This window comes from Aquila chrysaetos, chromosome 5 (genome assembly GCF_900496995.4).
Source record: "Aquila chrysaetos chrysaetos chromosome 5, bAquChr1.4, whole genome shotgun sequence".
Classification (NCBI taxonomy): Eukaryota; Metazoa; Chordata; class Aves; order Accipitriformes; family Accipitridae; genus Aquila; species Aquila chrysaetos.
Window position 1 is genome coordinate 16,778,739 of NC_044008.1, and position 16,582 is coordinate 16,795,320.

Here is a 16,582-nt window from a genome sequence, read left to right on the forward strand (position 1 = left end):
CATTTAACTGTTATGAGGAAGAAATTGGGTGAAGCCTGGTGTTTGCATGAGTTTTTTTGGTCATCTGGATAATCTTGCATTACACCAGTTTGTTTTCTCTCGTATTAAAAAAAATTATTTTCCTGTACTGAATAAACATTGTTTTGTTTGCTTATTTCTGAATATACTTGTGACAGTTACTCTTGATTTCCCTTAAAGTGCTGGTAACTTGGAATGTGAGGAAGTTCCTGAATGTATGTACTTATTCTTACAATATTGCATGAAATAATTTTCTTTTAAAGTTATTCCTTCAACTTTACAGGTAAAAAAGATTTCTTTGTGGGGGTGTGCAGAAGTAGTGTTATTGCTGTGCAAGTAGAAGTGTTCAGCTTTTGAACCAGAAAGTCACTGTCAATTTTGTGTCTCTAATTGAAAATACTGTGTGGGTGTTGTTAGTTCATTCATTGGTGTACTGTGATGCAGTGGGCAATGTTTTTTAAAACCAGCTGTGTCGCAAAACTGTGTTTTTAGTGAAGTTTGACTCTGGTAATTATACAGTAGTTACAAGTGTGCTTTATAAAGAGTTGACACCATCCACATTTGTGTTGAGAGTGGTGTACTTTCTATGGGCTTGGTGTGTTTGGATGTGTTAGGCTGATTGGGCCCTGGCTTACAAGAGGTACCGAATTACCCCAAAATAGCTGAACTCTAAATGTGACTGAGTTTAGGTTTGCAGGTACTCAGACTGTGGCTTTGTGTGGGGGTGGTTTTTGTTGTGGTGTTTGTGGTGTGTGGTTTGTGGGTTTTTTGTTTGTTTTTTAATTCCCTCCCCTTTTTCCCCTTACGCCTAAATAAATGTTATTCTGTAGCTTGGTAAAGAAGCAGTAACTACAGTGTTTTGGGGGGTTGGATAGCCTATATTCACCACATTACTTTTGACAGTACTGTTTTCTTTCAGCTGAATTCTTGCGCTCAAATTTCTGGAAACAAAGTGTCTCTAAAATACTGGCAGCACTTGTTATCATGACTCATTACAAGGCTGCTGGGCTGTGCACTCTTCAACAAGCTTTCCTTAAATTCTCTTTTGATTAAGTTTTTTCATCTTAAGTTACATGTAATGACATTTTGTTTAGCAGATTTAATCTCTGTTAAGCATTCAGTCATATAGCAGAAAGACACTACAGAAAGTGTATTCCTTTTCCTGATACTGCCCTAATTACATAATTAATACCAGGCTCTGGTAAGCTTTACCAGTGGTGTGACTCAGCCACTCCTTATAGCTATGTGCTCCGGAGCAGGAATGATGAGAGCTTCTAACTTACATGTTAAAGCTAAATTTTGGAGGAGAAAACCCCCTAATTTGCAAAAGAAATATAGGGTGCCGAGCTCTTTCTTTTGTATATAGAATTGCTTTCTTCATGAATCCTTATCCACAGAAAGATACGCTTGATTGCCTAATTGGCCTCTTTGTATCCATGAGTGCAGCAGTTGTAGACCCTGGTCTGGGGACACACCAGAAGACCTTGCTTTCCTCTTTCTTTTTGAATTTGTGACCTCTGTGTTCTTTAAGCAGTGTGACCATTGGGTGCTATTATGATAAATTTTTCATAATAATAATTTTTACTAGTCTTCAGTATTGTCAGTGCTAGTGATGTGAAACAACACCAATGAAATAAAGATGGTGTTTCATACTTCTATGCATGAGCTTAGCAGTCATAAAAGCTAAAATATATTTTTCAATAGAAACCTTAAACTTACAAGAAGCAAGTGCACTTATGTGAGAGAGACAGATTTAACATGCAGTTTAAGGCAGACCTTCTAACCTTGATTTGGTTTTTGGATATTGGCCTTGGTACATAAATATATCCAGAGCACAGCCATCAAATTGCAGGCTTCTAGCTGGTTGAACCCTCTGGGAAACTATGGTTTTGGTGACATGGAGCAGTCATCCAAACCCAGAGCCACAGATGGCTCAGCTTCCTTGTGGTAAATTTTTGAGTTATATATTTCTCTTGTTCCTTCATTTCCTATGTTGGCTCTGAAGGCATTTCTTTGATTTCTGACAGGCCTTTTGGAGATGTTAGGTTTCCCAGACCACCTGGGGAAAGGACCTGCCCTTCATGCCTGAACCAGGTATTTGGGATGTGTCTGCTGTTCTACTGACTCTGGGATGATGTCCAGAAGTGCAGTGTAAGCAGACTAACAAGCTGAAAGCGTACATAGGGTTTTCTAAAAGACTAGAAGCTATTCCTCAAAATAAAAACTGAAATGAGCTAGCACCTTCTGGATTTCCTTTTTACTCCTTTTTTTTTAAAAGGTGAAAAAGATTCCCAGGGATTATATTTTCAGGGTTAATACTTACAGGAGAATTAGCCTGTGACTCGAGTATTTCAGGGTATGTCCATATGTGTGGTACCATGTGGTATCCAGACCTTGAGCTAATGCTGACCATGCTAGTAGCACAGCTGAGCACTGAGCTCCACTGTGCTGTAACAGCAGAGATACTTATGCTTCTTACTCTCTAAAATTACTTGTTCATGCTCCCTGATGAGGAGAGGCAGCCTCTCCAGGCTAGTTAGCTATGTGGAGATCAGGTGTCTGTAGTGGCTTTCAGCACTGGAGTATGTTTGACCCATGACTGCTGGGACCAAGGTCTCTATTCTGCGACTGTATTGCATGATACAGAGGTGCCTGCATTCCTTTGTGGTATGAAATTAATTTTGAACTTTAGTTTTAGGAAGACCTAACTCATTGTTTCATTTATTGGTAATAAACCATAATTACTTCGGGTCTTAATTCATAAATTAAACTTTGCTGCATTTGCTTAGATCTCACTTTCTCTAAGATATTGTGTTGTTATTTCTCTTCTAGCTTTCTGAGAGTGGTGAGACATATAACACTAAATGTTCACAAAAAAATAAGGCAAGTAGCAGAGTAGAAGAACTTTAAAAAAATCTGTTTGCCTTAGAAATGTCATTTCCAGTATCAGTTTATTTTAATCAAATTGCACTTGGATTTGGAGGCGTTCCAGTTCTGTGCTTGGCAGGCACGTGCAAGCTTATGGTAGTGCTGCTTTTCCATCACAGCTGACCTTGTCTTGAACTAGAAATAGTCAAGGCCTGTACAAATCCTGCAATACAGTCCCCTCTTCTCTCTCTCAAAAGTCAAATTGTTCTTGAAAGCTGTGGATTTCTTCGCTCACTAGAGAGCAAATTAGTCCAGGAGAAATCACAAGAAGGAGGTTTGGATGAAAGCATTCATTCATGTTATAAGGAAAGATGTTGGATGTCTACTAGATCTACTGGAGAGTCTTTTAGCCTTCTGTGGGAGGTGGGGATGGGGAAGGGAGCATGTGGGGCAGTAGGAGGTCTGTGTGAGGGCAGGCTTGGGCCTTTCCCCTTGCTGTGTTTTCTTTTCTTGGCAAAAGCACAGGACTGTGCCTGTCAGTGTGACGATGCCATCTGCATTGCACAGCCTGCTAGGCTGTTACAGAATTGCACAAGAATTAATCTGAAATCATACTGCTAAACTGTTTTCTGGCTAGCCATAGCGCCTGCCCAGAGATGCAGCTATTGTACGGTGCTTCAGGAACCAAGTGAAAGCAGCAGCCTGCAAAACTGCCTCAGCCTGGCACTGCAAACGTAATCCCCAGCATGAACAGTTAATGGGTAGATAAGCTGATCAGACGCAAGCTGCTGAAAAGAGTAATTGTTTTATGAAATTAAATTTGTGTTTGAAAAAAAAAGCTGAAGAGGTGGAGGTTGAGTGTAGAGGAGAACTGGACAAATCTGGTTACTGCAATGGTATATTTCCTCAATTTAATTTAATTCCAGTTTTCCATTTGCAGCCTTCTCACTACGTGCAAACTGGAAGTGACAGTCTGCAGCACTGAAACAAAATATTCTGCTTGTTATATTTTTGAATAGGATTTTTTTTGTTTGCAGTAAAATAAGTTAGCTATTGAAAGTGTAATATCTCAGAGCCCATTTGGTAATGTAGTGGCTGATTTTGCTGGATGTTTTAAGCTAAGGGCTTAATGTTCATGTTTAATGGCTACACATGGATTGAAGGGATGCTAATACCTTTTTATCAGTATCTTAATAGGACTTTGGAGTAAAATCTGGGCCACACAGATCCTGCTTTAGCTTCTGCCACAGTCCTTAATACATTTTTATGTCCAAGAGCTACCCGAGAAGTTTTATTCTCTGGTGTTGCCAAACTTGCATCAAGATACCTACTTGATGTGCCGAAAGTTTTCTGGTGTCTAAAGGCAAGCACTGGTACACGTGCAAAACATCTGCCTCACTTGCGCTTGCCCAGGGAGCTGGTGTAAGTTTAGGCCAAGTAATGCCTGGACTCTGCCTAGCTTCTGTGGGCTCTGGGCACACAAAACACCTGCTGGCAGCGCTGAGCTCAGTCTAGACCATGGCAGCCACGGCAACTTTAGAGAAACATTGATGGGAGCAGTGCCCAAATCTTACGTAAGAGCGATTGAGTTACAGTCGCAGCAGGCTGGTGCTTGTTGCCCTGACTGGGTGACTGGTGTGTGCTCGTGCCTCTCGCAGGCGAAGCAAGTTCACAGGGTGGGAGCTGACCTGTGGCAGGGGGAAAGAGTTGGCAATGTGCTTGGTGGCCAGTTGCCACAGCTTGGCTGCTGAGCAGCGTCTCGTGTAATTGCTATAACTTGTGTATCTGCAATTGCATGTCCTTTTTACATCTTAATACCAGTATGTATAATACTAGTGATTGATATCATTAATATGCAATTGTACCATGAACTGATACCACTGGATGCTAATGATTAAGGCATCCAGAAGCTGAGTTAGTGTTTCTGCAGAAGTGGTGCTGTTAAAAAGGTACCCTGGATTTGTCTTTTACTTTGCTTTTTTTTTATAAGAATGGCTTTTATTCCATTATTCATTCAGTCCTTGAAGGATTTTTATGAAGGCTTGTTTCTTCTGCCATTGTAGGCACCTGAAACAAATGCATTTCACCCTAAGGCCATCAAGGTCTGCTGATAGTACAGTGTATTTGTGGCCTGCTCGGAGACAACTGCCTAGCTGGCGCTTAAAGAAAAGCAAGAGACAAATGATCTGGACTTTACCGTAACAGTGTAGGGGGTTGTTTTGATGCTAACCTTGGGGAGAGATTGCTATGTGGTGTTTTTTGTAGGCATTGGGTTTGAATTTAATTTGTAACTTGGTTAATTCTGAAGTGGAGCTAAAAAAAAAAAAGCCATTGTGATATTTCTTCAGAAAGAGTTGGGCTGCAAGGTGAGGTATTGACTTGTAGTAATCTTACTTTTTTTTAATGAGAAGTTGGGGTATGGGCGTGTGTGTTTCTGGAGTTAAAAAGCAGGGTAAAAGCATACTAAAACTGTTCTCAGGCTTTTCATACTTGTTTTGCTGGCCACCTAAAACCTCTTTGGAAATGCTGAGAAGGATATTACAGAACTACATCTGTACTAAAGGTTACTGAATGGTAACTCAACAAATATGAGCACTTTTTTACCTGTAGGTACCACAGACTGTGTTGCCACAGGCAGCGGAGGTGCAGGGGCCATTGTGCTGAGATATGCTGGCAACAGAACAGAAACTCTTAATGGGTGGTGGTTGCCGGCATGAGCCAGAAGTCTTGTTCCTGTGTCCTTATTGCTGTGTTAATAGAAGGTAGGCCTGGCATTCGTCATATGCCAGCCTCTTTGATATTCTTAAACCTCATTGAAAGGTAAAGAGTTAATATACCAATCAGCTATTTCAGATGAATGCATTCAGATGCTATAGTTGTGGTCTCATTTGGAGGTGCTTATAATCATAGAAGCAAGCAAGCTTCCAATGTGTGCTAGCAAAAATACTGGAAAGTTTATGCAAGCAGAAGTATTAGGTGTCTGTGGCATGGAATTGTTCAGCTTTCTCTACTCCTTCCTTGTTTTGAAGGAGTATGTTTGATGGGAATGGTTTGGTGAGCGTAAATGTAATGGAATAGAAAAGAGAGGGAATCATGACGCTGAAGTAGTGGCAGGAAGTGATTTTCTTTTTTTCTGGTTTTGGAGAGCTTTTCTTTGTTTGTTTCCCAGTTTATATTGCCTGCTACGCTTCATTAAATGTTTTATTAGGTGCTCTTGGATTTAGTATTTCATATACCCACACGTGAAACTTAATTGTGTGAAATTTAATAGGCTTAGTGTAGTAAGAGAGGAGTATTGGAGAGTCTTGGGTTTACAGGTTAACTTTGTTTCCTGCTCAGCACTGCACGTGGTTTGAGTGATGTTTGAATTTATACTTTCCTGAGAAAGGTGAACACAGTCCTTTCCCCACAGCAAAGTTTAATGAAAAAGAACTTTACATGGGACTTCATTGTCATGTTTTCTTCTTTCCAGCACTCAGCTTCTGGCTAATTATTGCTACCTGAAAGATTAAATCTGTGATTTTTTTTTTTTTTTTCCTTTCCATAAAACAAGAATAATTTGATGTTTTGCTCTTTATAGGTTACTCTTAGAAGTTCCTGTTTGCTTATTGCTATTCTGTACAGGTGCTGAGCAGGTTATATGGTAATTGTTGTGATAATTACCCTTTGTTAGAGTAATATTTGCAATACTTCACACGGAGATGCAAAATAAAAAATTCACTAGTCTAATTTTGTTTGGTACATGAAACGAGATTAAGGGATGGCTTGATCACAGATGTGTGGAGATTCCTGGGGAAAAATTAGGTAAAGGTGAGGTTCTTAAGTGAACAGAGATATAAAATTGTTAAGTAGCTGAAAGGGGGTGTGTGTGTGTGTATGTGTATCTATCTATACCCTTATATATCCATATATATATATATATATATAAAAATAATATATACTTAAATCACTGGGACAATTTTTCATCCCTAGAAATAAACTAAGGATATTTTTCAAAGGGATGATATTATGGTATTATCTAGTTTAAACAGGAATCAATTCTGGGAAGTCTGTCTTGCATAACACAGGGTATTGACCCCATGATTGCTGTAGTCCGTGAACTGTATTATCTGAGCCTGTTCCAGCTGACAGTATTTTTAGTAGAGACATTGTGCACCTATTCTACTGAGAGATTAGTTCCACTACAATACGGTGCATTACTGTGCCACCACTGGCTATTTTAGCCCTCCCTAATTAGACAGCTTGTCCCAGTGTGCTGAGGCAGAATAGGTTTAGGGGATTAAGTTTCATGTGTGTGGCCTGGAGTCTCTGCAAAGTACACGTAAACAAGAGTTGGGTGTGTTCATGCTTTGGAGAGAGGGAAAGGATGCAAGGCAAAATGTTGTTTGGGAAGTTGTGACATCTAAGGAGATGTGATTGGAAACAGGTAGAAAACAGCTGATTGTGTACAGTTAAGAGAGTAGCCTGAAAAACAGGTGAGATGGGGCCACGTAGAAGACAAAATGGGTGAAGTCAAATTGGTCCTGGAGAAAAATCTGAGTGGCAGACTGCCAGGCTGACAACTGGGTAAGGAGGAATGACCAAAATGAACTCTTCCACATTTTAAAGCATGGGTGCTGCCTGCTTTGCTGACAGAAGCGACCACATTAAGACAAGAAAGCAGGAAAGGTTTGGCTGTAAGCAGAAGGAAAAATCACTTTCCTGATTGATGTGTGGGGTGGAGGAGGAGGAAATGTTCCTATAGCCAGTGCTGGAGCAGAATCTGACTTGCATGAGGACTATTACTTGCTGGACCACACATTCAGTGCGAATAGTAAGACTGAGAGCCATGAGGTTCAGGTAATCCACTCTCACTGTTCATAAATGGCCAGAAATCAGGTTAAAGGTGATGCATTTGTTGCTTATTCATTAAGGTCATCATATTAGCTTGGTGCTAAATGTATCAAGAGAGCTATATAGGTTTCAGAGCATGAAGTATCCCTTGAGCAGACCTCAGGTTGGGTGATGAAGATCTCTTGTCTGCACACCCTTTTTGGGGAAGAAGTCTTTCAAACCTGACGCAGCTGTGATCTCTCTTTGGTTGCTACCTCCCAACTCTGTGGCAGAGTGGGACATTGTGTAAGAGCAATTGCAAAATGAGAAGGCTGTCTGTCTTTGGGGTGAAGCTTTCCTGATGTGGCGAGTCTTGCTTTTTTTCCTTTGTGCTGCATATGTGCTGGTGAAATGCTACTTTTTCTCTTAGCACTGCCTTCAGATTTAGTGGTAAGTTAGGGAGGAAGGACACCATCATTGCTGCTGGGTCTCTGGATGTTGTGTTACAACTTGGGGGAAGGGATTGAGCCAGTAACAAGCTGCTAGCAGTGACACAGATTTCTGTCGGCTCAGCTGGTCTCTGGAATGGTGTGTTGCTGTGGTCTGATTATGGTCACACATAATGCACTTGCAGCTTGCTGTTGTGCTGGGTTTTATATCAGCAGAGCGCTCAGAGGTGCTGCCTGGCTGCAAGGCAGGGGAGCTACCTGGGAGGATTCTCATGGGAAGTCTCTGCAGGCCGACATCGAAACTGCTCACTTAGTCCTGTCATCACTGTAATAATTATCATGCAAATAATTGATATTTTAGGCATGCTGTTCCTCTTTGTGGTCACTCTGAGCCTTTACGTAGTAGAGGAAAGGAGAAAATTATTCAGCACCTGTCTAATTGCATCAGTTCCTCAGCATAGAAAATGAATTTTGAACTAAAAAAAAAAAAAAGGCATGAAAATATATGAAGAAAACTTTTTTTTTTTAAAATGTTGTCAACCTTCATTCTACAAGTTAGTGCTAAAAGCCTTTCAGAACTGGGGGGGAGGGAGTTGGATTTTTGGGATGCACAAAAGGTTACCTGACTTTTGAAAATGTGTTTTCCATCTTGCTTCTTAGAAAAGGTTTTTCTAGGCTTTCTTGTACTAGAAAACAATGCGAGAAGTACCTCTAGAGCTTTAGAAGCCCTCAGAGTTCATGCTTGTAAGAACAGTTAATTGCTTTTTGTGCTGTCTGCACTGGATTAGTGAAAGAATAAGAGTGCTTAGTCTGAAAAAGAAGATTGCTCTCTGACTGACTTTATGGCATTAAAATAAGGCAGTAGAATAACCTACCAAGTTGGCATTTTCTAAATATCGAGTGTTATAGGCAGCATACTAGAATGTTTTATTTGCTCAATTTTTCCAGTTGTTGTAGAGTGATTTTAGGAGGGGCATATGATTAATATCTCTTTGAAGACTTTATCTCTCTACCTAGAAATAAAAGCTATTTTATTATAAAATGTTCATTAGTCTAGAACAAAGTAACTTTATTACAAGCTTTGGTACGTGTTCATCAGGTTTTGTGTTTAGTGAACACAGGTGCTAGTGGATGAAATTATTAGTGAAGGAGCTATGCAACTCCTAAATTATTTTTAGCATTCTTACTTCATTTAAGGGAAAAAAACCTTATGATAATGATTATGTCATTAGGGAGAAAATCTGTGGCCTGTATTACACACTCCATGTCATTAAGTGCAAATACTGTTTGTAGAATATTTGTGCCTATTTACACATTGTATAATGGTTCCTTTAAACAAACCTTTGAAAAATATCATTAAATTTCCACTCCACACTAGAGGGTATGCTGACAAGGGAGGTACCTCCTGATCATTAATGAATTTTCTGTGAAGGAATTAGTGTGCAGAAATCTTTACAAATAAATTATGGTTTTTCTCTAGTGTCATACAGTGGGTTATAATGAAACCTTTAGAATAAAAATTCTGAAAAGTACTCCTGATAGTGATGTACGTCCCTGGGTGAAAAACTTGTAATCTGCAACAAAAAGATACATCGTGCTCTGTGTGACTTTTTTTTTTTTTTTTTTTTAAACAGGATATTTCTAACTTGAACTAAAGTATATGTGTGCTGATATAATTTGAATTAGTCTGCAGCAGTCCACTCAGAACTGATGGAGATTAGCTCTCTCTGCATCAGCAAGCATTGGCATGGTCGAAGTAGATCAGTAGGTAGTAGCTTTGGGTCCTTATGTTTCCATTAGTTTTTGGAACAAGTTTCATGTGTTTGGAGTGGAGCGTTTTGGCTTAGTTTCCTCTGAAAGGGGTATAATTTGTACACACTGAAACTGGTCTGTAATCCAAACCAACATGTGGTAAGTGAAGATGTTGGGGGAATTTGCTTCAAGACAGCACGGCTACTCCAAACTAAACACTAATGTAGATATGGCCCTTAAAGCATGGAATATGAAATGAATATGTGCCTTTAAAGTATACTCTGTATATACGGATCTTCAACTTTGACATTGTGTAACTGAAAATAGCCATGCCGAGGTAAATATAGGTACTTGAAATTTGATATAAATGGAGAATCTATATTAAATACTCCATGATTTTGTTTGTATGTAGCTGTACTGCTGACATTTTATCACCCTTATATAGCCTTATTTGTTCCCTGTCTTTTAAGCAGCACACGTTTGTTTTTTAAATTTGGTGCTGCTTTGACAACTTGGAAACACTTCTAAAAAAAAAAAAAGTAATTTTGTAAACAAATTATTAATTACAGCTAGAATAATATGTTATGTTGGCCAGAATTTTTCTTCCTGTTAGTTAGCCATTAAACCAACTGAATCACAAACTTACACAATCTTCTTTAGTCATGGAGGTAATACATGAATTCAATTTTGACAGGACTGCAAGAGTATTAAGAATGCAGAGGAATTAATAAAATGATAGAGTATAAGATGTCTGAGATGGCTGTGTTCTACAGAGTACTTTATCAGGAACTGAACAAACAGAAATAGAAGCTGGAATTTGTCTCAGTGAGGAAATAATGAAGAATGAGACACTCTTACCTTTAGAACTTGTTAGAAATTGTTGGGTTTTTTTTTCCCCTCTGAAGGTATGCTGCTTCACTGAAACCAAGTATTTCACGGAAGTGTTCTGGCTGTGACAAAGCTCCTTTCCTGTCAAAGGAAAAGAACTATGAGCCTTCTCCTTCCTCTCATAGCAAGGAGGCTTTCATTTGGATGATATGTAGGCTTTGGGGGTCTTTGCTCCCAAATTACTAATTAAACTATCCTGCATTTTTTTTAATATTTGCTGTTATTTAAAAAACAACAACAAACAAACATTTTTACAATGAAAGCATGAAGGAATCTGATAAAACTGGAAAGCTTGATTTCAAAGTCTGAAATGGATCGTGCAAGTTAATCTTTGGTAATGCAAGGTATACATACAGAAACATTCAGATTTCTAGGCAGGTTGTCAGCTTGAATTTGGTAGGTGAACCTTCACGGAAGACAATGTCATTTGCACTAACAGTTGTATGAGTACAGTTCTGATTACAGTCAGTAGTGTGGCTCAGACAGCTGGAAGCTTCCTGGCTTGATGAAAAATTCTCATTTTTCAGTCAGTAAGGAATTCTTTTCAGATTTCTTGTTTATATTGTTTGTATGCTCCTCTTTCTGACGATGAGAATTTCTAATAGTTCTTTTTGTCTCTTCCAAAACAGAATTAGACCACAGCTAGCCAAAGAGAAGATTGAAGGATGCCATATTTGTACATCTGTCACACCTGGTGAACCTCAAGTGTTCTTGGGAAAAGATAAGGCCTTCACTTTTGATTACGTCTTTAACATTGACTCACAGCAAGAAGAAATCTATATACAGTGTATAGAAAAACTAATTGAAGGTTGCTTTGAAGGTTACAATGCCACTGTTTTTGCTTATGGCCAAGTAAGCTTTACAATTTTATTTTAAAGTATTTATTTTGGAACAAACAGTTTTCTGTAACTGATCTTTCTCGTAAATTTTGGAATGCATGAACCCGTGTTTTTTTTAGTGTCTTGGTTTTATTTTAAATGAGGTATCCTGTAGGAGGCTGTTTAGGAGTTTGTGTAGATTCTGTGCAGAATGGCAATTGAAACACAGGAAAAAAAAATTAAATATATAGGCAGTAGGTCTGAAGTAATAATAATGCTGGAAATAACATGAGTCCATATAATTCCTGAATTCACCCCAATGCAGCAATACAAATTAGTGACTTAATCAGTTGATATATAGATAGAGGTTGTACTGAGGTTCTTTTCTAAGCAATTATCCATCTCTCTGCATTTTCAAATGCTTTTGGGAAGAGGAGCTTTTTTTAAAATAGATCTTAGGGAACTTCAGGCCACATTGGGTTTTTTTTTTGTGGGCAAAATGTAGAGATCAGATTCTAAAGTTAGAGAACTTTTCATAGAGAACACACCCTCTCAGTACACTGGGCACACATTTTACTGGTAAAAGCTGAAATATCATTGACCACAGTGTAGTGAATGTGTTATTGTCTTCTGAATACTCCTTTAGGAACTGATTGCATAAAATTTGGTCTTGGATGCTGAATTTCACCACTGTTAAATGTCGTATCCCAAGTCGGTTAGGTGAAATCTAGTCCTAGTGAAACAAAGCAGTTTGCAGATCCAGTTTAGTAGATTATGTTCAGCTGTGTGGTACTATCTTTGTCTTAGACTTGACCCACTAATTAAGTAAAACCACAACACTACCTTGTCTTCTATGGGACTTCACATTTAATTAGGCTATTTACCTAGTGACGGTACAGCTTGTATTCTTCAGTGCTGTCTATAAATTGAGAACAATGGTAATATTCTCCCTGAGATATTCGGATGTCATAATTAAGGGAGTCATTTGATCTACTTCAGTAAAGAATTGCAAATGCTGCTTCTACCTCCAAAATACATGCTTTGATTAACAGTCTCAGTTGAAAACATGAACTGTTCTTTTGACCTCAGAGATGATAGCTCAAGGCTGATGTAAGCAGCTTAGAGGAAGCTTGTAGGGGAAAGGTTATGAACTGGTCCCTGCCTTCTTGTATGCGATCTGTGGATAAACAGTTTGTCCAACTTCTACTGTTTATCCATTTTTCAAAATGGCCTGTTACTGTGCATGTTAATATTGTAAAGATGAGAAACTGACTTAGTAGTCACTGTCTAGCACTAGTGTTCACAAACTGCATTTGTCTGTGATGATTCAGTACTATTAGCGAGTTCTACTGACTACTCCTTTTTCAATTTAGACAGGTGCTGGCAAAACATACACCATGGGCACTGGATTTGATGTCAACATAACAGAAGAGGAACAAGGCATTATATCGCGCGCTGTTAAGCATCTTTTCAGATGTATTGAAGAAAAAAAACAAGCTGCTATTAAACAAGGACTTCCACCTCCAGATTTTAAAGTGAATGCACAGTTCTTAGAGGTAAATATGATCTGTGTTTGTGTGTGTAGCTTCATGTATTTTTTTAGAAAGCAAATAAAACATTTTTTTCTGGCTGTTACTTTTACATTCTTTTCCCATGAGATGTTTTGAATTAATCGTCAAGATTTCAAAAGGAAATTTTATGGAATTTGCTTCAGATCTTCAAGTTATGAAAAAGAGCCTTTTTATCTTATTCCAATTATTTTAGTAGTTTCCTTTACAGCATTATTTTGAAATGTAGAAATAGTTATATTAGTCATCATTTATCCTTCTCTGCAACACACATTTCTTTGTCAGGCCTGTTGCTCTTGCCTGTTTGTAATTCTTTACAAAACCTTAAAGCAAGAAACTGTGAAAAAAAAAAATCAATTGTACTTTGTGCCTTTGAATAGTGACCATGCTTTGCCTGCTTTTGTCACTTTGCCATAGGTTTCTTATCTGTTCAGGAGACTTGTTATATTCCTTTCACCAAAGAAGAAACCTAGCATAGAAATACTTCTTTTTGTGATACCCATTGGTTTAGGATTAGGCTTCTGTGTCACTGTTCTGTCTTTCATTAGACCTAGACAAAACCTGGGTCAGTGCTCTTAAAAAACTGTTTCCTTTGTGTTTTCTTGTAGACACAGCTACTGGTAAGAGAGGCCATAATATCTGTGATCTTTCTGATCTGCGGGAGCTGTTGGTTTAAGTCTTGCAGCTTTTATGCTGGGTCTCCTGCCCATGGAACAATTTTTTAAATTGATTGACTTGGGCATAACATATTTACATCTACTACCAAGCTGCAAAATCTGATACTTTAAGCACACAGAGAGGAAGAATCAATTTAAGGAAGAACAGGTGTAAAAGTTTATTACTTAGTTTAGTATTTGCAACTTTATCTACTTCATGGGGAAAAACTCCCACTTTTATATTACCAGGAGAAAAGTTGTTGGTTTTATTACTGCTGAAGTAAACGAGGTGCTTTAGTCATAAGTTCCTATAATTGTTTTAAAGATTATCAAGCTGGCATTAGTTTTGCACTAGTATAGGTTTTTTACTTTAAGCAGAACTTTTTGTCGCTCTGGCTAATGTTTGCCTAGAGAGAGTCTAGGCTTGAGCATGGGCCGTGGGAATGCTGTACTATTCTCTCCTCTCTGAACACTGGGGAGCTGCAGCTTCATTTCTGTGTAGGCAGCTGCGACAGTAGTAGCATAAGGAGTAGTAACCAGTGTAGTTTCTGAATTCCTTGTGTTTTTTGATATAATGTTACAAATGTAACTGTGATTAGTTCCAAAATACAGAGCAGTAGTTGAATGTTACAGTGACAATGGTATGCGGAATTGCAGCCATTACAACACATTTCAGATGAAATGTACATACTAAAGCCTGTCTTGTTTATCTGATTTAGGAAAAGGTTAAATGATGCATGTAATAGTTTCACCATTAACAAAATGTCACTTTTTTGGTAGGGTTTTTTTTTTATTGTACCGAGGCTAAATTGGAGCTTTCCCAGAAAGAGCTTTTTTTTATTAGTTACCTATTATACGGTAGTCTTGTATCAGAAAGTATTCTCTTCCTCCCATCCTATCTACCATTAGAGCTTGATTACATAGACAACACTTTAGTCATTGAACAAGTTGAAGCAAGTTTTTATTTTGGAATAACTTTGAATTCTGACAGCTGGATAACTATTTGGAACAGTGACTTTGCTACTTTCTTGCTTTTCTTTAGTTTGCTGCAGTCTGTGTCTCTTATCTCCTTGCTTTCCTGCTAAGTTTTCCAAAAGATAGGCATATGCAGTTCCAAGCAATTGTAGGTGCATTATCAGGATCCTCTCTAAATTGTGGCATTAGCTTGTGTGTGCTTAGCAAGGTAAATCATTAGTAAGAAGGTTCCAACTTAGAGCGTTTATGCCTAATAATTACATATAATTCCTTTTAAATGTGTACAGAATTAAAAGTATCACATTCACAAATGCTGAGCCTTTTCTTCTCAGGGATGGATTTTCTCTTGTGAGAGGAGAAGGCCTCTTGCTTTCAATGTATGTGAAAGTACATTGGGTGAATACAGATCTGTTGCAGTGGTTCTTTGGCTTTTACCTAGGGACTTTGATCAGGGATTTAATCAGTCTGGCCTAAGCTCTGCTGAAGTGATATAATGAAATTAAAGACACTGGAGCTATTGCAGTGTACATCAGCAGAGACCTGAGACAGTGGTGTGCTGTTTTGTTTGTGGTTTTTTTTTGTTGTTTTTTTTTCTGATGTTTGCCCTGATGTCTTCAATTGGATCTAAACACCTTTCCTAAAACTCAGAACATTCTTACGAAATGATAATCCATCTCCTCTAACACTGATAACTGCATAGTAATGTCTGGTGTCTTTCCTGGTTCTGATATAATTTGCTGACCTAAAAGTCTGATGTGCTTAATGGTACTGAGTTGAAAGACCACTAAATGTACATGTACTTATCTTCAGGAGACCCAGTGAAACAGGCAGTGAACATTAAGCAGCCTGAAACATGTAATAAATAGTTGCTGTTGCTCATATGGCAGTGCCTGAAAGTTGTAACTAAATCTGGGGCACCAAAGTGTAGGTATCGTATGGAGGAAAGTACAAAAGCCCTGCTCAAGGAACCATGCCATAGTATTTTTGGCCTGCTGGTTGGTGTCTTTAATAAGCAGCTTGCACAAAAACTATTATGTTAAATTCCTTCCAGTTTATCTAAATTAAAGAGAGACATAGAATTGTTAAGGTGCGAGAGAGGAGATGAGAAAAGGTGTGATGGCAGGGAGAGCAAGTGGAGTGAGTTTGAAGTGTTTGGAGGAGGGTGCAACCAAATGAATCAACAGAACAAAAGAAAAGCCCAAGGTCAAACCTGAAGGCAGCAGGTACCTGCCACAGAAACCACTGCCACTGTTGTTCTGCTGGCATCGAGTGCCTCCCCTTCCCTGGTCCCACCAAAGAATCTTCTCCCAGATCTGACCATGTGGAGGAAGTTACTGCTTCCTTGGGTGGCATAATAGTAAGGTGTGCAGGTGACTTAATTTGCAGCTGCTCTATCTATCACCCTATTGTCCCTGTAAGTTTGGATGTTTCACAGCGTCCTTTTTTGAGTCTTGGCTTTTGGATTTTTAGAACTTTCTGTATGTGCCATGCACAGATTTGTTAGTCTTTGGAGGAATTCCTTCCTAAAGTAATACATGGGTTTTTTGCCTTTTTTTTTTTTTTCTCCTCAGCTTTACAATGAAGAAATTCTTGATCTGTTTGATACCACACGTGATATTGATGCAAAGAATAAAAAATCAAATATTAAAATACATGAAGATTCAGCAGGAGGAATTTATACAGTGGGTGTTACAACCCGAACTGTGAATGGAGAATCGGAGGTGATAAATGAAAATAAATTACTCTGCAGCTTACCAAGTACATTCTAAAAATGTTGT

The 16,582-nt window shown here is 38.5% G+C and overlaps 1 protein-coding gene across 11 annotated transcripts in view; it reads left to right on the top strand.

The window, feature by feature from the left end:
* Positions 1-16,582, top strand: part of KIF21A (kinesin family member 21A) — a 93,848-nt gene that overhangs the window by 21,176 nt on the left and 56,090 nt on the right. For 9 of the 11 annotated variants that reach the window (XM_030013842.2, XM_030013847.2, XM_030013850.2 and 6 more), the window contains exons 1-4: positions 8,628-8,701; positions 11,417-11,639; positions 12,979-13,161; positions 16,376-16,525. In XM_030013842.2, the coding sequence (XP_029869702.1) occupies positions 8,643-8,701; positions 11,417-11,639; positions 12,979-13,161; positions 16,376-16,525 (615 nt within the window). In that variant the 5' untranslated portion in view covers positions 8,628-8,642. Of the gene's footprint in view, positions 1-8,627; positions 8,702-11,416; positions 11,640-12,978; positions 13,162-16,375; positions 16,526-16,582 lie in introns of those variants that run through there. The other 2 variants (XM_030013843.2, XM_030013845.2) reach the window with 1 other exon arrangement.